The following is a 22,806-nucleotide window of genomic DNA, read 5'->3' as shown; positions in this document are numbered from 1 at the left end:
TACCCCACATAACATATGTTCATTCAATAAAATTAAAGTGACTTGCGAATGAAATATTTAAAGTATATTTCGTTTGGTTTATTGGAAATTTCATAGTTATCATTTTTAAGTAAAGTATTTCTAAAAATATTTATACATTTTGCTTTAAAAGTAACAGTTCTATTTTTTCTAAGTTATTATATTCGGAATTTTTTTTTTCTTCACAAAATTAAACAAAGTAATTACATTTTCATTACTTTTTTGGTTACTTTTTGAGCAACCTTATAGCACTGTTCCATTCGTTAAATGAAAGCTGGTGTAATAGAAATGTTTAATATTTTGAAATTAAACAAAGCATTCAATTTTATGGTATACTACCAGAATTGATCCGCGTTTAAAATTAACCCAATTTTATTTATATTCTTTTATTTATAACTTATTTCATATAATTTTTGCGTTTTACTTATTAATTTTTAATTTATGTTTTACTATCACTGTTATCCCTAACCCTTACCCTCGATAATTAAGCGGTCCTTGAATTTGACTTGGTGGATTTTGAACGCGGTGCGATTTTGATCGCGGATGGATTTTGAACGTGTTGAAATTTTTATTTTAGCTTGTAAACTTTTTAAAATTTCAATTTATGTTTAGTTGACCAAATATATTGAAAATAGAAAATAAAAAATTTAAACTCAAAAGTTTGAAGTTTTAGCGATAATATTCCGGTTAACTTTAAAAAAAAATTACATCTAGGAAATATGCTACAACGAAAAACATAGTTTTAATTGTGTAAATAAACATCAAGTAAATGATTAAAGATAAAGGCAGTTTTTTGCCTAACAAATTTAAGTCCAGATGTCACATTAAACTGTTAATTATGGTCTATAATATATACAGAAATTTGTTACAACGTTTTGTGTGTGACGTCAGTATGGTATTTATAAAAAGTAGTTCTATAGATTGTAAATATGTTTACACTAAACAAATAAAGTAGTATGAAGTTGAAAAATTATAATATTTATATTCTAAAACTAAAACCTTATTCTTTTTCTGATTATATTGGTTTGTTTTTTCTATAAAAAATAATAGCTTAAACATATATAATATACAACAGTATTTTTACTAAAACGAATTCACACAACAAAACCAGTCATAAATTAAAACAAGTAAGTTATCTGCTTTAACACTAAATTATTACTTTCTAAACAGTAAACAGTCACACAAATGATTTCAAAATACTGTAATTATCGATTCAGTATGCACTGTTATTTGAAAACAGTGTATTCTATATTACTAATAGTAGTTTTTTTGTTAAGTATTTTATGCAATTAAAGAAAAAGTTGAATTACTAACTTTATTTAAAATAAATAGTTTATTATCGTGAAACCTGCCGTCTTTAAGTTATTTAAACGTAATTGCTTCATACTAAACAGTAAAAGAAATATAATAGTCTTTGTAATGTCTACAGTATTAAATTTTTTCAACATATCAACATATAGTGTCAGAAGGTCGACCCACGGAGATTTAAAAATTAAATATTTTAAAGTATGTTTATATTTTGCTGATTATTGTTGTTTTACTTCTAAAACTTAAACTGTTTAACTTTTTTAACTTTAAGCTATTGTTTTTTATAAAGTATTAAAAGTCTCATTTAAACTTAGTTTGACAACAAAAAAATCATAAAAGCTTAGAGCAGACATATTTAGCCTAAAAATTTCCCCCCTCCTTTCGCCCTTTTACTAGTTTTTGCCCCCGAACTTTGTAAAATCGCCTACTGGGGACGACATCGCCGACTTTGGAAAACCCTGGTCTAGAAGTTACTTTTGCATACATTGAAAAGAAACTAATTAATACAAAATATCTTATATTAGATTCCAAGTAGTTCGTAACTAAAAGTAGTCCGTTTAAATTTTTTTTTTTATAAAACTTAGTTGTTATCTAATTTTTTTGTTTGTATTCAAAGACATTTATTGCCTTACAAAATTCTACACCTACCTCAGTGAAGCTAAATTAGATGTGAAGTTTAATATTATTAAAACTTTACATCTACCAATTGTGAGTTTTAAACATATACGTTGTTAAACGGGATCGGTTCTAATTGCACGAAGGAAAAATTGAATGAGATTAATAAATTTCACAAGAGACTAAATTGAACGAGAACAAAATTGCACGAAGTCAAATTAACTCGAAGGCACAAATTTGACAAAAGAAAAAATATGCAAGATTACGATTTTTTGCATTTTTTGTACCAAGGGTTAATATTACACGAGTCACATTTTTGCACAAAAGTAAAAAAAAAAACTAAAAATATATAAAAATAAATAAAAGAGAATTCGATAAAATAGTTACTGACCAAGAATAAGGGTTAGGGGTAACAGTGATAGTAAAATAATAATATATTTAATAGTAAATTATTATAAAATTAAATTTATTAGAAAAATAATTAAAAAAAAAAGCTACCGGCCGAGGGTGAGGGTTACGGGTAACAGTGATAGTAATTAGAAAAACAAAATATAAAAAAATCAAATAAATAAAAGTAAAATAAAAAATAAAAACAAAAAACTTACCGACCGAGGGTAAGGGCTAGCGGTAACAGTGATAGCTTAAAAAAAGTAAAACTAATAAAAAAGTAAATAAATAATTTAACCCGTGTAAAAATGTCTCCATTTACATTACGTATAGTATTCTTATTGATTAGTAATACCTTTTGTTTCAATTGAAACAAGGCAATAAAGTATCATTTTAGCTGAATTAAAATAAATTTATAAAGCAGACTTGATAAATTCAACCTAGTTTATTTTGATAAAAACGGTTTTGTTGCAAAACATCTAATTTAAAACTTTTTCGTACAAAAAATCATTAACATATAAGTTTTAAAAATAAAATAAAAATTCTGAGTTTAAGGTTATGTTTTATAAGGTTAAGGCAATGATAAATTGTTATTTTCAAAATTATTCACTAAAAATTATTAGAACAAAAGTATATTTAACAACTTTAGTCAGTATTAACTAAATTAAAAACTAACATATGTATCAGTTCTAAAAACTCGAGTTCTCGATTATTTTTAAAATATTTGTTTTAGTACTAACTACAAAAAATACTTAATTATTTATTCAATTAGTCTTTAATTAGTTTTATTTGGTTTTAAAGATTCTTTTAAAAGTTGACAAAAATATAAATATTGAAATATTTTACAAATTCATTTACCTTGATAAGATTTCTTGTTTTTAAAACTAAACAAAGCATTTAAAAGCAATAAAAATCTTTTTGTTTATTTAGTTTTTATATTTTAAATTAATCATTATAGAAAACTAAATAAATTGATAAATGTCACTAAATAAAGTTAAATAAATATGTACTAATTCACTACAACGAAAAAATGTAGACTTACAATTATAACTACTTACTGAGTTTTGTTTAAATGATAAACTATAAGTGACCTAAAATATATGCTTATTGATTTTTTTTAAATCGAAAGAGGTTAGCTGTCACACATTTCTAAGGGTAGAACAAACCTATTTTAAAGTTTATGTTTAAAAAGCAACTAAGATAATATAATACTCATACTTTGGTTTATTGATTTCAGTATTGAGATTTCTCGGTAGGACGCCCCTGATGGGTTGGCACATTATTATTAATGTTAAACAGCGTAAAAGTATACAAATAGACACCAATGTTGGAGTATAAGTTTTATTTAAAAGATTAATAATAGTAGTAAAAAATAAAATGTAAAAGGGTACGCAAAAAAACAAGCTACAATTAAATAGTCTGTTTTAACAAATTCTGTAAGTAAACGTCAATAATGTCAAAAGTCGTTTGTCAAAATGTAGTTTAAAACATGTTCGAAAAATATGATGTAGTTAAAATATTTGAGCTCAATGCTTCTAATCTAATTAGTAAACTTATTGCAAAAATATAAAAATTTTAACTGATAACTAATTAAAGCACAAAATGCAGCAAATAAATTATATACCATTTACAAATTTTTAAACAAATTCACGCAGCATCCATCTCATCTTTTGGAGGGCCACGACAGGCTTGTTGCTGTAAAATTTCGACCAGAACATGAACTTAACACCTGCATCCCCATCCTTGCCGTAAACTCCATTCAAGTTATGGTACACACAATCCCAGTAACCGTACCCTCTGTACCAGTTGCCCCCATTTCCGCCATAACTAGCAGCACAACTGTAACCGCTCAACAGGTCGTTGTCCGCTTCTTTTGTAGAGAACTGCATGTTGTTGTGGTTATCGAGAGCATCGAAACCTGTTTGATAAAAAGTTCTAAACTTACCAAAATTGTTTTGTATGTATGAAGATGTAACATTAAAAGGCGATTCTAGAGATCCTGATAAGCTAAGCTTATCGGAATATATATACCAAAGATGTTTTTATGTTAAAACTTTATTCCGACTAACGGCTTTTTACTGCTCTCAAATAAGCTAAGAACAGATATACGAGTCTATAAAATATAAACAAACATTAGAAAAAAAAACATGTATAAGTATGTGTAATATTTATGTGAGTAGTAACTATAACAAACTTTATAGTTTAAAAACAGGTTTTGGAATAAAAGCATAAAAATATAAAATTTTCTACGAAAAATACAACTAATAAAAGCATGTACTAACCTCAAAAAACCTCTAAGAATAGGCAAGTTTAAAAAAAACATGAATTAATTTGTGAAGAAGAGCTTAGAGCTTTTTTAAAACTCAGTAGATCTTTTCTCAAATTTATTTGAAAGCAGTGAAACGCTGTTAGTCGGAATAAAGTTTTAACACAAAAATATATGTGGTATATATGTATATATATATATATATATTTATATATATATATATATATATATTAAAAAGGTTTATTTAAAGATGCAAAACTCAAAGGACTCGAGTTTCGTGACTATACGCTCATCAGTTTTAAAACAAGTTTAAAATAAAGCACAAAACAAAATCAATAATGAAAGTTAAAAATTTTATATAAATAGATAATGACGTAATTTTTAAACTATTAAAAATCATGCAAAACGGCTAGTGCTAAAATTAATTTACAAATCGACAATAAACTAACAAAAATTCATATAACTTCAGTGAGTAACTATATATTACGACAGATAATTGAAAAACATAAAGATAAAATTAAGATGCAAATTGAAATTTAGGTTATTTTAAGATGAAATTAAAACTTGTTAAACTTTAAAAGCGACTTTTTTATATGTCTACAAGACGATACAAACTCGGTTCTTTTGTTTAGGCATCTCTTGTCTTTCAGTGCATATAGAACAGCTGATGCTTCTTTGAGACACAGCCTACATGTTGGGCTATTGCCGTCAGCTATAGGCTGTGCTCTTTTTAGAACTTCCCAGGATATTTTGAAGTCAATGCCGCTGCGCTTTAAGCCACAAACATACTTCGAAAGTTCAGTGTCATTTTCATATATGCCGCCTTTAAAAGATTTTTTATGGTCTGAATACCTGAATCTAAACTGAGTCGAGGACAAGCCGACATAGAACCTCGTCTCAACGCCAGAGTTAACTGTGGCCTTGTATCATCATTAAATAACCTAAATTTCAATTTGCATCTTAATTTTATCTTTATCTTTTTCAATTATCTGTCCTAATATATAGTTACTCACTGAAGTTATATGAGTTTTTGCTAGTTTATTGTCGATTGGTAAATTAATTTTTGCACAAGCCTTTTTGCATGATATTTGATAGTTTCAAAATTACGTCATAATCTATTTATGTAAAAAAAATTTAACTTTCATTAGTTATTTTGTTTTGTGCTTTATTTTAACCTTGTTTTGAAGCTGATGAGTGTGTAGTCACGAAACTCGAGTCCTTTAAGTTTTGCATCTTTAAATAAACCTTTTTAATACTAAAGCCCTCAAGGTGGGCTCAGTGTGAAAAATTTAATCTATTAAGTTAAATAACTTAATTCTATATATATATATATATATATATAACTTATATAAAAAACTGCGTTATACAAAAACATGTAAAAATTTATTAAACAAAAACAAAATTGTTTATTTTTTAATACTTATTAACATACAATTATAATCGTTAAAAACAACACTAATTTAATTCAAAATTTTTACTAAAGTTAAAAATCAGCCCTGATAAAATTTGAATAAAATGATTTATCTTTGACAACTTTGTTTATATAGTTTAATTTTAACTTTTAAAATAGTTTTTTAACTTATTATTAAAGATATACAAAAAAATCTGAATTTTGGTAATACTGGCCTTGCAAACAACAATAGAAGTATAAATAACAGTAGACGATCATTTCTAACTAGCGGTCATTTTTAACTTCACCGTTTTAAAATATTACTTTTCTTACTAAATGTTATAAAAAATCGATTGTTTTTAATTTGATCATATTAAACTCGATCATATCAAACTCGTTTATATAAACTCGATCGTATCAAACTTAATTATACTACACTCAATCAAATTCTTCTCAGTGGTCTTTAAAAAAGTGCACCAGTGCTTATTAGTGTGCTCGAAATTTATTTTGGGGTGCATGAATCGTAACTTTAAAGTATAACCCAATTTTTGAAACTTACACAAGATATTCTAGAGTTCGTAATGAAAAGCAAAAAAAAAAACGTGGCTTTCGGTTGTATTTTAAGCTTATTTTAAAACTTACAATAAATTTTGAAAGTTACACTAGATCATCGTAACTAAACTTGGCCTATTTGCCACCTTTCAGGCCATAAGTCATAGTGCTAAAAGTTACATTAACTATTCTAGAGTTTATGATGAAGAGCGAATAAATAAAGGTATTAGTGTTTTTTATTATATTTATGAAAGTTATACTAGATATAATAAAAAAAAATACGAAATTTAGGGGACCTTAAGCCGTAATAGGGTAAGCCACAGGGCAATAATTTGAAACTTACACTAGATATACTGGAGTTGATAATGAATAGCAGAAAGAAAGGTCTTGATCAGTTTTATGGGAAATCTTGTTGGAAGATAAAATAAAGTTTTCGAAATCATGCATTTGATATAACGGGAAATTTGAAGTTTATACAGGATATTCGCACATTGGAGTACACAGAATTTTAACTTTTTATTTTAAGGTTTAGCTTGAAGACCTTTAGTATAAGTTAATTAGTAAGGATTAAAAAAATTGGTTCACTTAAAATAGGTTTTTTTTATTGCAACAAATACAAAAGTGTACATAGCCATTAGATGATGACTTGCTAACAAATCATTATTACATTTTATTACTAGTTAGAACATTTTTAGTTAGAATAAGCTATAACTAAATTGAACGGGTCAAAACTATTATATTTTCTCATTGATTAACTATTTAAAGAAAGAGTAAAGCAAAATGCTGATATAGAGTTACCAAAACTAATTGTATCAAATTTGCTATTTAGTTTTTTCCATATTTTTAAGGCATAGCTGTTAATGTATAGCTTTGAAAAGTTTGGCTGTTTTCGTCAAGTTTAGACGCTGTCTAGCAAATTTAAGTTTAAGTATTATTTAAAATTGCTTTACTTACTCCATATTAAAATTTTAAATCTATGAATTATATCAGTTAAGTCTTATAAAATTACAATTGATATATACTTAAAGTTAGACAAAAACAAGAAAGAAAATAAATACTTGAAATCTATTAGTAGGATCTCTACTTAATTATTTTTTTTTATTTTTTTTGGTTTTTTAGTTCTTTTATTGTACCAGTTTCATAATAAAGCAAAGATATAGGTAGTGTTATTTTATAACAGCTATAATACGTATATAGTTACATAAAAAATTAAAAAAATAGGTACAAAATGAAAAAACGTTAGAGTTTTTTAAATTAAAGCAAACTAAACAGTAATTAAACATAAAATGAGTCATAGAAAAAATTAACTTTAACCTAATTTGAACTAAAAAATATAAAGTGGATAAGGAAATAATGTATTGTACAGAAATCTAAGACAAAATTCATTCAAAAACATCTTTATTAAAGCAACAAACAAGTAAAATCGATTTCGGCTAACGCTTTTCAATTACTTTAGTTAGCAACTAATTTTAAGATTAAATTTTGAGTATATAAATAGTTAAAGGTTACATCAGAAAAATCAATTAACACTAATTAGCATAATTGAGCAAAATTAATTAGACATTCACAATTCATAAATGCATATATAAAACAGTTTATCAGTAATTTAACTAAGATAAGCAACATTAAAAATAAAATAAAAATAAGCGACAAAATTAAAATAAAATTTATAACAACTTATAAAGATTAGATTTATAAACGTATTGTTGCTTACACAATTTAGGTTTACATGTTTTTATAAATAGAGATTCTAAAATACTTAGGTGATAATCGTTACGAGCTTTACTTAAAATTGAAAAGTTACTATCACTATAGTTCTTTGCGCAATCTGAATTGTTTAATAAGTGTTCAGCTATCGCTGATGATCTATTAGATGGTTTTTTAAACCAGTGTCCATCCATCTTCTGAGGGAATTAAAAACGTGTTGGTCCCTTCTAATATGGAATCTTTGGAACGTTCTGCCAATGTACTCACTGTCACAGTGCCATTTGTACATATAAATTATTTTGCTTTTTTCCTGATCGGCAGTACGGTCTTTACAAATTCCATTTAAGGGCTTTCTTGTAGCATGACTGATTCTTAGTTGTACAGAGTTAAAAGTGGAGTTTACAGTGTATTTTACAGTCTTTTCTAGAGCAGTTGCTACTTTACCGAGATATGGCAATCTCAAATATACAGGGCATTTTCTAGGACCAAATTTAACCGGTTTTTCAAATTTTGAGGTTGTATTGTTAATTGTCTTTCTGACTATATGCGATGGATAACCAAGAGCTTCAAAAATATTTTTTATTTTATCTAATTCCTCTTCAAACAACTTTTTCGAACAAATCTTGTGTGCTCTGAATACCAAACAGGAAATTAAACCGAGTTTTTGAGATAAAGGGCAGAATGACTGAAATGGAATATATTGACCAGCAAATGTTGGTTTTCTGTAAACAGTAGTAAGCAACTCAGAAGATGTACGCAACAGATGTACATCCAAGAAAGGTAAGCAATTATCTTTTTCTTTTTCAATAGTAAATTTGGGTGTAAATTCGAAATTTTGCTAAATAGTTCCTCAATGTTATATTCATCATTGTAAGACACAAAAATGTCATCAACATACCTAATACAGTTTATTGGTTTTTGATACTTGGAAAAGAGCAATGTTTCAAAGTATCCCACAAAAATATTGGCTAAAATAGGGCCAAGTGGACTACCCATCGCCACTCCATCTAACTGTTTATAAATATAAGAATTAAATCTGAATTCAACATTTTTTACTGCCATGTTTAACATACTAAGACAAACATCTTTTGGAATAGAAGGAGCTGTAAGACCAGAATTATAAAGTTCATTTAAACATTTATAGTTTCATCCACTGGGACATTAGTAAAGAGGCTTTTTATGTCAAAAGAACACATGTTACTTGGTAAAAAAGCATTTTTTCTTTTGACTTCATCGAATGAGAAAGAGTCTTTTATACAAAAAGTGGAATACTTACTGGAAACTGGTTCGAGGATTTTGATTAGTAGCTTTGAAATTTTATATTGTGCAGAACTACTCATATCTAAAATAGGTCTAGTTGGAACACTGTCTTTGTGAGTTTTAGGTAGTCCGTACAGTTTCGGACACTGAGAAGTTGAAGGTCTAACAGACTCATACAAATCCTTAGAAATATAACCTTTGGCGTACAAACCTCTGAGCTTAAGTTGAAAAGCTCGTTCTATTTTAACAGTTGAATCAAATCTTTCAAAAGGACCTAGTTTAACTAATTTATCTTTATCTTCTAAAATATTATACATTTTCTTTAAATAATCCTCTCTATTTAACAAAACAAAAGATGAGCCCTTATCAGCCTTTAGAATTGCTATATCAGGATTAGATTTCAGAGACTTATAGGCTTCATTGCAGTCTTTAAACATTCTAAAATCAGAAGAGTTACATTTTACATTAGTAAAAGAATGAGACAAGCTGTATAGCTTTGCATTACAACCGTCTAACTTCTCTCCGGATATTGGTCTGTGATGTCTAAGTTGTCCTGATAAAATTTCAAACTCAGAGAAAAATTTTTCACGTTGCAGGTTGTTAAAGGGGATAGAGAATTTCAGACCATTTTCTAATACGAACTTTTCATTAACATTCGGTACATAGTCAGAGAGGTTTAATACTTTAGTAAATGTTGAAGAAAAATTACCAAAACGTTTTGTCCTGAGGTGTAGTAAACTTTTGTTGTTTTTATCCAGAATCTTTTTATCATTTCTTTTGATAAGTTCACTCAAATACTTAATAAACTTTAATCTATCTATCAATGACAAAAAAGTGACAATAATTTTAAAACTACTGATAAAATACAGTTTAATATATTTGTTCATACTATACAGTCTACCAATTTCATCTTTTATAAACATTTTTTCTACTGATGGGCTTTGCTTAAGTTTTGACCTTTTTATTCTGTGATAAATTACATTTGGACATACACGAGACTGGATACAATCATTTAAGAACTTGACTTTCAATACATTACTTTGTAACTTCAGTTTACATTTCTGAACTTTGTTCAACAATATCAATTGTTCTTTGGTGTACTTATGTCTTAACTTAGTATATTACTTTTTAGTACTACATATCTTGTACAGAAATCTAAGATAAAATTCATTCAAAAAGATTTCTATTAAAGCAACAAACAAGTAAAATCGGTTTCGGCTAACGCTTTTCAATTACTTTAGTTAGCAACTAATCTTTTAAGATTAAATTTTGAGTATATAAATAGTTAAAGGTTACATCAGAAAAATCAATTAACACTAATTAGCATAATTGAGCAAAATTAATTAGACATTCACAATTCATAAATGCATATATAAAACAGTTTATCAGTAATTTAACTAAGATAAGCAACATTAAAAATAAAATAAAAATAAGCGACAAAATTAAAATAAAATTTATAACAACTTATAAAGATTAGATTTATAAACGTATTGTTGCTTACACAAATTAGGTTTACATGTTTTTATAAATAGAGATTCTAAAATACTTAGGTGATAATCGTTACGAGCTTTACTTAAAATTGAAAAGTTACTATCACTATAGTTCTTTGCGCAATCTGAATTGTTTAATAAGTGTTCAGCTATCGCTGATGATCTATTAGATGGTTTTTTAAACCAGTGTCCATCCATCTTCTGAGGGAATTAAAAACGTGTTGGTCCCTTCTAATATGGAATCTTTGGGACGTTCTGCCAATGTACTCACTGTCACAGTGCCATTTGTACATATAAATTATTTTGCTTTTTTCCTGATCGGCAGTACGGTCTTTACAAATTCCATTTAAGGGCTTTCTTGTAGCATGACTGATTCTTAGTTGTACAGAGTTAAAAGTGGAGTTTACAGTGTATTTTACAGTCTTTTCTAGAGCAGTTGCTACTTTACCGAGATATGGCAATCTCAAATATACAGGGCATTTTCTAGGACCAAATTTAACCGGTTTTTCAAATTTTGAGGTTGTATTGTTAATTGTCTTTCTGACTATATGCGATGGATAACCAAGAGCTTCAAAAATATTTTTTATTTTATCTAATTCCTCTTCAAACAACTTTTTCGAACAAATCTTGTGTGCTCTGAATACCAAACAGGAAATTAAACCGAGTTTTTGAGATAAAGGGCAGAATGACTGAAATGGAATATATTGACCAGCAAATGTTGGTTTTCTGTAAACAGTAGTAAGCAACTCAGAAGATGTACGCAACAGATGTACATCCAAGAAAGGTAAGCAATTATCTTTTTCTTTTTCAATAGTAAATTTGGGTGTAAATTCGAAATTTTGCTAAATAGTTCCTCAATGTTATATTCATCATTGTAAGACACAAAAATGTCATCAACATACCTAATATAGTTTATTGGTTTTTGATACTTGGAAAAGAGCAATGTTTCAAAGTATCCCACAAAAATATTGGCTAAAATAGGGCCAAGTGGACTACCCATCGCCACTCCATCTAACTGTTTATAAATATAAGAATTAAATCTGAATTCAACATTTTTTACTGCCATGTTTAACATACTAAGACAAACATCTTTTGGAATAGAAGGAGCTGTAAGACCAGAATTATAAAGTTCATTTAAACATTTATAGTTTCATCCACTGGGACATTAGTAAAGAGGCTTTTTATGTCAAAAGAACACATGTTACTTGGTAAAAAAGCATTTTTTCTTTTGACTTCATCGAATGAGAAAGAGTCTTTTATACAAAAAGTGGAATACTTACTGGAAACTGGTTCGAGGATTTTGATTAGTAGCTTTGAAATTTTATATTGTGCAGAACTACTCATATCTAAAATAGGTCTAGTTGGAACACTGTCTTTGTGAGTTTTAGGTAGTCCGTACAGTTTCGGACACTGAGAAGTTGAAGGTCTAACAGACTCATACAAATCCTTAGAAATATAACCTTTGGCGTACAAACCTCTGAGCTTAAGTTGAAAAGCTCGTTCTATTTTAACAGTTGAATCAAATCTTTCAAAAGGACCTAGTTTAACTAATTTATCTTTATCTTCTAAAATATTATACATTTTCTTTAAATAATCCTCTCTATTTAACAAAACAAAAGATGAGCCCTTATCAGCCTTTAGAATTGCTATATCAGGATTAGATTTCAGAGACTTATAGGCTTCATTGCAGTCTTTAAACATTCTAAAATCAGAAGAGTTACATTTTACATTAGTAAAAGAATGAGACAAGCTGTATAGCTTTGCATTACAACCGTCTAACTTCTCTCCGGATATTGGTCTGTGATGTCTAAGTTGTCCTGATAAAATTTCAAACTCAGAGAAAAATTTTTCACGTTGCAGGTTGTTAAAGGGGATAGAGAATTTCAGACCATTTTCTAATACGAACTTTTCATTAACATTCGGTACATAGTCAGAGAGGTTTAATACTTTAGTAAATGTTGAAGAAAAATTACCAAAACGTTTTGTCCTGAGGTGTAGTAAACTTTTGTTGTTTTTATCCAGAATCTTTTTATCATTTCTTTTGATAAGTTCACTCAAATACTTAATAAACTTTAATCTATCTATCAATGACAAAAAAGTGACAATAATTTTAAAACTACTGATAAAATACAGTTTAATATATTTGTTCATACTATACAGTCTACCAATTTCATCTTTTATAAACATTTTTTCTACTGATGGGCTTTGCTTAAGTTTTGACCTTTTTATTCTGTGATAAATTACATTTGGACATACACGAGACTGGATACAATCATTTAAGAACTTGACTTTCAATACATTACTTTGTAACTTCAGTTTACATTTCTGAACTTTGTTCAACAATATCAATTGTTCTTTGGTGTACTTATGTCTTAACTTAGTATATTACTTTTTAGTACTACATATCTTGTACAGAAATCTAAGATAAAATTCATTCAAAAAGATTTCTATTAAAGCAACAAACAAGTAAAATCGGTTTCGGCTAACGCTTTTCAATTACTTTAGTTAGCAACTAATCTTTTAAGATTAAATTTTGAGTATATAAATAGTTAAAGGTTACATCAGAAAAATCAATTAACACTAATTAGCATAATTGAGCAAAATTAATTAGACATTCACAATTCATAAATGCATATATAAAACAGTTTATCAGTGATTTAACTAAGATAAGCAACATTAAAAACAAAATAAAAATATGCCACAAAATTCAAATAAAATTTATAACAACTTATAAAGATTAGATTTATAAACGTATTGTTGCTTACACAAATTAGGTTTACATGTTTTTATAAATAGAGATTCTAAAATACTTAGGTGATAATCGTTACGAGCTTTACTTAAAATTGAAAAGTTACTATCACTATAGTTCTTTGCGCAATCTGAATTGTTTAATAAGTGTTCAGCTATCGCTGATGATCTATTAGATGGTTTTTTTAAACTAGTGTCCATCCATCTTCTGAGGGAATTAAAAACGTGTTGGTCCCTTCTAATATGGAATCTTTGGGACGTTCTGCCAATATACTCACTGTCACAGTGGCATTTGTACATATAAATTATTTTGCTTTTTTCCTGATCGGCAGTACGGTCTTTACAAATTCCATTTAAGGGCTTTCTTGTAGCATGACTGATTCTATGTTGTACAGAGTTAAAAGTGGAGTTTACAGTGTATTTTACAGTCTTTTCTAGAGCAGTTGCTACTTTACCGAGATATGGCAATCTCAAATATACAGGGCATTTTCTAGGACCAAATTTAACCGGTTTTTCAAATTTTGAGATTGTATTGTTAATTGTCTTTCTGACCATATGCGATGGATAACCAAGAGCTTCAAAAATATTTTTTATTTTATCTAATTCCTCTTCAAACAACTTTTTCGAACAAATCTTGTGTGCTCTGAATACCAAACAGGAAATTAAACCGAGTTTTTGAGATAAAGGGCAGAATGACTGAAATGGAATATATTGACCAGCAAATGTTAGTTTTCTGTAAACAGTACTTAGATTTCTGTACAAGATATGTAGTACTAAAAAGTTATATACTAAGTTAAGACATAAGTACACCAAAGAACAATTGATATTGTTGAACAAAGTTCAGAAATGTAAACTGAAGTTAAAAAGTAATGTATTGAAAGTCAAGTTCTTAAATGATTGTATCCAGTCTCGGTATGTCCAAATGTAATTTATCACAGAATAAAAAGGTCAAAACTTAAGCAAAGCCCATCAGTAGCAAAAATTTTTATAAAAGATGAAATTGGTAGACTGTATAGTATGAACAAATATATTAAACTGTATTTTATCAGTAGTTTTAAAATTATTGTCACTTTTTTGTCATTGATAGATAGATTAAAGTTTATTAAGTATTTGTGTGAACTTATCAAAAGAAATGATAAAAAGATTCTGGATAAAAACAACAAAAGTTTACTACACCTCAGGACAAAACGTTTTTATAATTTTTCTTCAACATTTACTAAAGTATTAAACCTCTCTGACTATGTACCGAATGTTAATGAAAAGTTCGTATTAGAAAATGGTCTGAAATTCTCTATCCCCTTTAACAACCTGCAACGTGAAAAATTTTTCTCTGAGTTTGAAATTTTATCAGGACAACTTAGACATCACAGACCAATATCCGGAGAGAAGTTAGACGGTTGTAATGCAAAGCTATACAGCTTGTCTCATTCTTTTACTAATGTAAAATGTAACTCTTCTGATTTTAGAATGTTTAAAGACTGCAATGAAGCCTATAAGTCTCTGAAATCTAATCCTGATATAGCAATTCTAAAGGCTGATAAGGGCTCATCTTTTGTTTTGTTAAATAGAGAGGATTATTTAAAGAAAATGTATAATATTTTAGAAGATAAAGATAAATTTGTTAAACTAGGTCCTTTTGAAAGATTTGATTCAACTGTTAAAATAGAACGAGCTTTTCAACTTAAGCTCAGAGGTTGGTACGCCAAAGGTTATATTTCTAAGGATTTGTATGAGTCTGTTAGACCTTCAACTTCTCAGTGTCCGAAACTGTACGGACTACCTAAAACTCACAAAGACAGTGTTCCAACTAGACCTATTTTAGATATGAGTAGTTCTGCACAATATAAAATTTCAAAGCTACTAATCAAAATCCTCGAACCAGTTTCCAGTAAGTATTCCACTTTTTGTATAAAAGACTCTTTCTCATTCGTTGAAGTCATAAGAAAAAATGCTTTTTTACCAAGTAACATGTGTTCTTTTGACATAAAAAGCCTCTTTACTAATGTCCTAGTGGATGAAACTATAAATGTTTAAATGAACTTTATAATTCTGGTCTTACAGCTCCTTCTATTCCAAAAGATGTTTGTCTTAGTATGTTAAACATGGCAGTAAAAAATGTTGAATTCAGATTTAATTCTTATATTTATAAACAGATAGATGGAGTGGCGATGGGTAGTCCACTTGGCCCTATTTTAGCCAACATTTTTGTGGGATACTTTGAAACATTGCTCTTTTCCAAGTATCAAAAACCAATAAACTATATTAGGTATGTTGATGACATTTTTGTGTCTTACAATGATGAATATAACATTGAGGAACTATTTAGCAAAATTTCGAACTTACACCCAAATTTAAAATTTACTATTAAATTAGAAAAAGACAATTGCTTACCTTTCCTGGATGTACATCTGTTGCGTACATCTTCTGAGTTGCTTACTACTGTTTACAGAAAACCAACATTTGCTGGTCAGTATATTCCATTTCAGTCATTCTGCCCTTTATCTCAAAAACTCGGTTTAATTTCCTGTTTGGTATTCAGAGCACACAAGATTTGTTCGAAAAAGTTGTTTGAAGAGGAATTAGATAAAATAAAAAATATTTTTGAAGCTCTTGGTTATCCATCGCATATAGTCAGAAAGACAATTAACAATACAATCTAAAAATTTGAAAAACCGGTTAAATTTGGTCCTAGAAAATGCCCTGTATATTTGAGATTGCCATATCTCGGTAAAGTAGCAACTGCTCTAGAAAAGACTGTAAAATACACTGTAAACTCCACTTTTAACTCTGTACAACTAAGAATCAGTCATGCTACAAGAAAGCCCTTAAATGGAATTTGTAAAGACCGTACTGCCGATCAGGAAAAAAGCAAAATAATTTATATGTACAAATGCCACTGTGACAGTGAGTACATTAGCAGAACGTCCCAAAGATTCCATATTAGAAGGGACCAACACGTTTTTAATTCCCTCAGAAGGTGGATGGACACTGGTTTAAAAAAACCATCTAATAGATCATCAGCGATAGCTGAACACTTATTAAACAATTCAGATTGCGCAAAGAACTATAGTGATAGTAACTTTTCAATTTTAAGTAAAGCTCGTAACGATTATCACCTAAGTATTTTAGAATCTCTATTTATAAAAACATGTAAACCTAAATTGTATAAGCAACAATACGTTTATAAATCTAATCTTTATAAGTTGTTATAGATTTTATTTGAATTTTGTCGCTTATTTTTATTTTATTTTTAATGTTGTTATCTTAGTTAAATCACTGATAAACTGTTTTATATATGCATTTATGAATTGTGAATGTCTAATTAATTTGGCTCAATTATGCTAATTAGTGTTAATTGATTTTTCTGATGTAACCTTTAACTATTTATATACTCAAAATTTAATCTTAAAATTAGTTGCTAACTAAAGTAATTGAAAAGCGTTAGCCGAAATCGATTTTACTTATTTGTTGCTTTAATAAAGATGTTTTTGAATGAATTTTGTCTTAGATTTCTGTACAAGATATGTAGTACTAAAAAGAAATAATGTATGTAAAATGAAACTTTATTATAATATTTTTTATTATAATATTTCAAGTTATAAAGACTTTAAGAACCCCTTTAAAACTTAGATTTAACTTAAATTTCTTCAAGCTATATTTTAGTTATAATAACTACATATAAAGTTAAATAACAATTTTGCAAGGGCGGCTATAATATTTATTTCTTAAGTAATAAAACCTTTTTTGTAATAAAGCATTAGACAGTTGTAGAATTATTAAGCCAAAGTTAATTTTAGTTTATATGTTTATACCTTTTTTAGTTTCAGATATTTTATGTTGTTAATTAATTCACTTAACTCAACAAAGAGTAATTCTTCATGTAAAATATATTATTATAGTTGTAATAAAGTGCCCAATTCAAGAATGCAGTAACCAAACGCCAGATGAACCATGTAAGTTAGTTTGCAGGCTTCTCGACCTACCTAAAGTTGGCCATGAAAAGAACTCTGGTTTATCACAAAGTGTATCGATGCCAAATGAACCTGAACTGATTCGGCCAAGGGTAGACCATGGGATCAGCCAAGAAACATGGCTTGCTTTCATTCGTAGGTGGGAGGTATTGAAAATTGGTTCAAACATAAGCAGCTAGGATTCAAGCTCACAACTGTTTAAATGTGCGCATGAAAAACTTGGTGATCTCATGTTGGCAAACGATCCTAGGTTAATCGCTAAATTAGAAGTATATGTAGCTAAATTGATGGAGTCAGTAGCAGTCATAAAACTTGCAGTTGGTGTCAAAAGAGCAGAACTGGTGAGATTGCATCAACACCACGATGAACCTTTTAGAACATTTGCAACCCGTGTTCGAATTAAGGCAGATATTTTTAATTTCGATACAGTTAGTGAGTGTGGGAAGAAAAATGTTACAAGTTATATAGAAGAAGAAATTAATGACGTGATGATTGCAGGTGTAGGTGACGAAGGTATTAGAAGAGAAGTTTTAAGCACTCAGTGCCAAGGTCATCGTTTGAGATTATGTCCTTTAATGAAAATAAAGTAATGAGCAGACATGCAACAGAGAACTCTCGGAATGTATCAGCGATATCTTCGTTTCAGCGACAGAAAAAACACGGCACTGCTGACTTTCGCCGATGTTTTTTGTTGACCTGTTTTAATCAGTTATTAAACTATTCATTTATATATAGTTCTAATATAACAAGAGATTACAAGTTTTATATAAGTCTTTGCTTAAAATAATATGAAAACATAAATTTTTGTTTTTGTTATTAGTGATACAATTTATGTATCAATAAAAGTATTTCTAAAGTTAAGTACATATCAATATGTTTTTGACTATCCATTATATACAACTCTTTATCTTTACTTATACTCATATCCAAGTACCGAAATGTATTTTTTTTTCTAAGTAATTTATTTCTTTTAAATAATTTTAATAAACTAACAATTAAAATTTCTAACAAGGTACTAAAATGTTATAATCATTTATGTTATTGAATAATTTTTTCTTTAAGTTGAATAAATGAGATACATCAACAGAATGATAAAGTGTTTAAGAAACATAAAAAATAATTTTTAATGCTATTAAATTAATCTAATTAAATATATTTAAAACTTTTTAGCACATAATACAGATTTAGCTAGTTAAAATAGATAAGGCTTAAAAAGCCTGCTTATATTAAATTAAGTCTCGCTTAAATTTTCAAGCATAAGGAAAATTAAATTTGAAGCTAAACTAAGAAGACTTAACATCAATTTTCAAAGTATTTTATTTAAAGATTTAGATGTTTAATTCGCAAACGTAAGTCAATAACAAAAACGACAATTACTACTATACTATTTGTGATATTCATTTAAACCAGAACTAATACAGTAGATTACTACCATTAAATTATTGCAGTATGTTCTAGTTAAACTTAAGGAATTCAAAAAAAATTGTATGTACAAAGCTGCCTAATTTATTGTAAACTATTTTTTTTGAAAAACTAGTTCAACTACTTTGTGTCAAGAATAAATTTTAAGTTACGAAACGAAAACACTTACTTTTAATTTTTTTTATATGTTCCTCTAAACTCAGTTTTACAGACTTATCAACTCAACTGTCTTACCTAATATGATTGTTTAAGTATTGTTTTCTATAAAATAGAATAATTATTTACAAAATTAGTGAAAACAAGTTAATCCAATATTTAGTCCTTCTCATAGAATGCTATAAAATGATTTTTAAGACATAAAACACTACTTTTGCGAATTATTTTTTTGTATCCGAACAAACAAAGTCTTTTAACTAGTTTTATTAGTTAAGTCAATTTAACATTAATTTATATTCAAGCTTTGAAAGATAAAAAGCAATTTTATTTTTGTTCTTCAAGCACATACAAATACTTTTAAAGTTAAATGAATCAAACATTTATTTAGGCAGGTCTATGCCTTAAAAATTTAAATGTTGTAACAATGCAACAAAAACTAGGTAAAACAAATATTATTATACTTGTTGTTAACCAGTATTTGTGGTAGATGTCAAAAAGTTTTTAAATTGTTTGACAATAAACTTACAATAATAAATATTTTTTATATATTTTGTATATTATAGACTTAGCTAGTTCAAATAGATAAAGATAAAAAAGCCTGCTTATATTAAATTAAGTCTCGCTAAAATTTTTGAGCATAAGGAAATTCAATTTTGAAGCTAAATTAAGAAGACTTAACATCAATTTTCAAAATATTTTATTTAAAGATTTAGATGTTTAATTCGCAATCGTAAGTCAAGAACAAAAACGCCAATTATTAATATACTATTTAGACAGGTTTATGCCTTATAAATTTAAGTGTTGTAACAATGCAACAGAAAACTAGGTAAAACAAATATTGTTATACTTGTTGTTAACCAGTATTTGTGGTTGATGTCAAACAGTTTTTAAATTGCATGACAATAAACTTACAATAATAAATATTTTTTTTTTTTAAGAGCTCTATATATTTGCTTAGAAGTACATGATTATGTTTAATTACAATTAAATGTTTCTGCATAAAAATTAAATATTAATCTCTTCTTATAAAATATGTAAACTTTCTAAAACATCAGTTATTTCCTATTTGTTCTACTTTTTTTTTTAGATTTTTTTTACGTTGCCTTGTGGTAAATAGATTCGTTTAAACTATATAAAAATTTCTATATCCTAGTTAAATTTGTATTTACTTAAAAACTTATAAATTTTAAACTTACAAATATCATATAGTTATAAATATTTGAACAGCAGTTTTTTTGTGTTAGTATGCACTTTGTATAAGTATAATATATAGTTGTTTAAATAACTGTGTATTTACTAAATAAATTTGGTCTGTACCAGCAAAAAACTTTTAAGCGTTAGAGAAATTTGTAACTAAATACGAACTGAGAAGGTTTATAGATTATGAATGTTTAAAAAATATAAATTCATTAATTACATAACGAGAAAACACTAATTTATAGAATAAATGTAATTAAGTAAATTTAAATCATCCCCTATTATAGGATAACTTTTGCTACCTAAAAAAAAATTGATATTTTTAGAAAGAATTTTGCATTGAAAAGAGAAATTCTACAGTGTGTTAAACATTTCTCTAGGTATATAGATTAATAAAAAGTATAAATACAAATGTCGTTAAAATTGTAAGCTATTGCTGTTGTTATATTTGAGTTATCGTTACTAGTCATAGTTACATACTTACTTTTTTGGTTACTTTATGCTACTTTAGACTTCTTATAGAAATTAAATTCTTCTTAAAAACTTCTTAAACACCACAGTTAGAGCAAATGAATCTAGTCTAAAAACAACCACACATAAAAAACTATATAAGCAACATATTTCAAATTTAAACTATATAAATTAAAACTGTTATAAATCACTTTGAAATGTAATTGTACTTAATAATATACTAAGATTATGTTAAAATATTTTAAAACTATTAAACTTATAAGAGATTTTAAAAAATATTTAATCTAAATCAAAAAGGGTTAAACAATTTAAAGTATTATTCAAACAAAAACTACTCCTAACACTCAAATGTAAACACAAAACAATAAATAAACTTGCAGTTTTAAAATAGGTCTAACTCGAGTATAATATCAATACTACCACTGTATAATAACTATAATATTTGTAAACATAAAGTATAGTTTTTTGTTTCATAATGGAATACAACAAGTTTCATTTGTAAACATAATTCCATAGATATTTAAAATTTTCCAAGTTATGGGAGATGTGACACCCGAAATGTCTTTTAATGCACCAGGTCTTAGGAAATAGACTGAACATTAACCGATGATTTCTTTAAAAATATCTCTTTTTCTATAAATTATTTAATATTATGTAACATAATCAATGCTTAGTTACTAAGTATTTATTATAAAAAGAAACTTAAAAAAAAATTATAAAATTTATCCAAACGAATCTATTACAAATATTCTTAGATTTTTGGCGTATATACAGTAACTTGAATAGTGATTATTTTAGTATATAAGTAAACAAAAAGGCTTATATTCGCCTTACAAAGTTCAAGTTAGAGAGGTAGCCTCAAGTACACAACGATAAAAAATATATAGTTTTATTTAAATCTTAGTGTTTGTGAGTGACGTCATTATAATACTACTTGAAATTCATAAAAGTAAAACATAGAGGTTTTTTCGACTTTTTTTGTAAAAGTATAAATCTTCAAAAGCTTTTCAATTTTTCATATGACAAAGATTAACAGTAAATTATGAAGTTTCAGGAATTTAGAGGATTATTTTTTACAAAACCAAGAAATGCTATCTAATTAATCTAATACAAAAATATTTTAAATTGTATCGAACTAAGACTCAAGAAGAAAATTATATATTTTAAAAGTTTCGCTTAAATTTTATTACAATCAAAGCTCAATATTCAATATGTTTAATTTTCAAAACAATAAAAGTTAAAAAAAAATGAAATGACTATTTAACCTCAAATATTTATTTAACCTTAAATAAATACTTTAGATTTCAAGAGCTATTTTTTTAATCATATTTGCGAATTAAGGCTACATTGTTTTTTGTAAAATTATAGAAATGAAGCTGCCTAAAATAAAGTAAACTATTTTTTTTTAAACTTTTGTAAAGTTTCAATTTTAAGTTACGAAATAAGCAATTAGTTTAAACTATTCGGTTAAAAGTACTTATTAATGTCGAGTTTGTTAAATAAGTTTTTCATATGAATTATTACCATTTCGTAATTTAATATTGTTGGTTAACTAACAAAAATAGCATTGTTTTACTTAATTTGTGATAAACTATATTTATCTTTTGTATTTCATGAAATTAGTTTGATAGAGTGAGGTTTTGTAATTCAATTAAGTTCAGTAAAATAGTTTTGCTTGTATGTGAAGTAATACAAAGATTTATCGTTTCATTTATTAGTTTTATTGGATAGCTTGAACATACTGCTGAACCGCAAAACTATATTAAATGTTTGAGTACAATAATGTGTTTTGTTATTTGGTGTACTTATTTTTTTAACTGGTTTTTAAATAAAATAATTTCTTATTTA

The 22,806-nt window shown here is 27.1% G+C and overlaps 1 protein-coding gene across 1 annotated transcript; it reads left to right on the top strand.

Annotated features, from left to right (window-relative positions):
* The first annotated feature begins 14,433 nt into the window (after positions 1 to 14,433).
* On the top strand, positions 14,434 to 16,401 carry LOC145833637 (uncharacterized). The gene is made up of 4 exons (XM_082940784.1): positions 14,434 to 14,465; positions 14,923 to 15,295; positions 15,428 to 15,622; positions 15,895 to 16,401. The coding sequence occupies exons 1-4, from the start codon at positions 14,434 to 14,436 to the stop codon at positions 16,399 to 16,401; spliced, it is 1,107 nt and encodes a 368-aa protein (XP_082796910.1).
* The last annotated feature ends 6,405 nt before the right edge of the window (positions 16,402 to 22,806 follow it).

Source organism: Thalia democratica, chromosome 4 (assembly GCF_965202585.1).
Source record: "Thalia democratica chromosome 4, ktThaDemo2.hap1.1, whole genome shotgun sequence".
Taxonomy (NCBI): domain Eukaryota; kingdom Metazoa; phylum Chordata; class Thaliacea; order Salpida; family Salpidae; genus Thalia; species Thalia democratica.
Note: the sequence above shows the minus strand (reverse complement) of the source record. Positions and strands in the feature narration are given on the sequence as shown.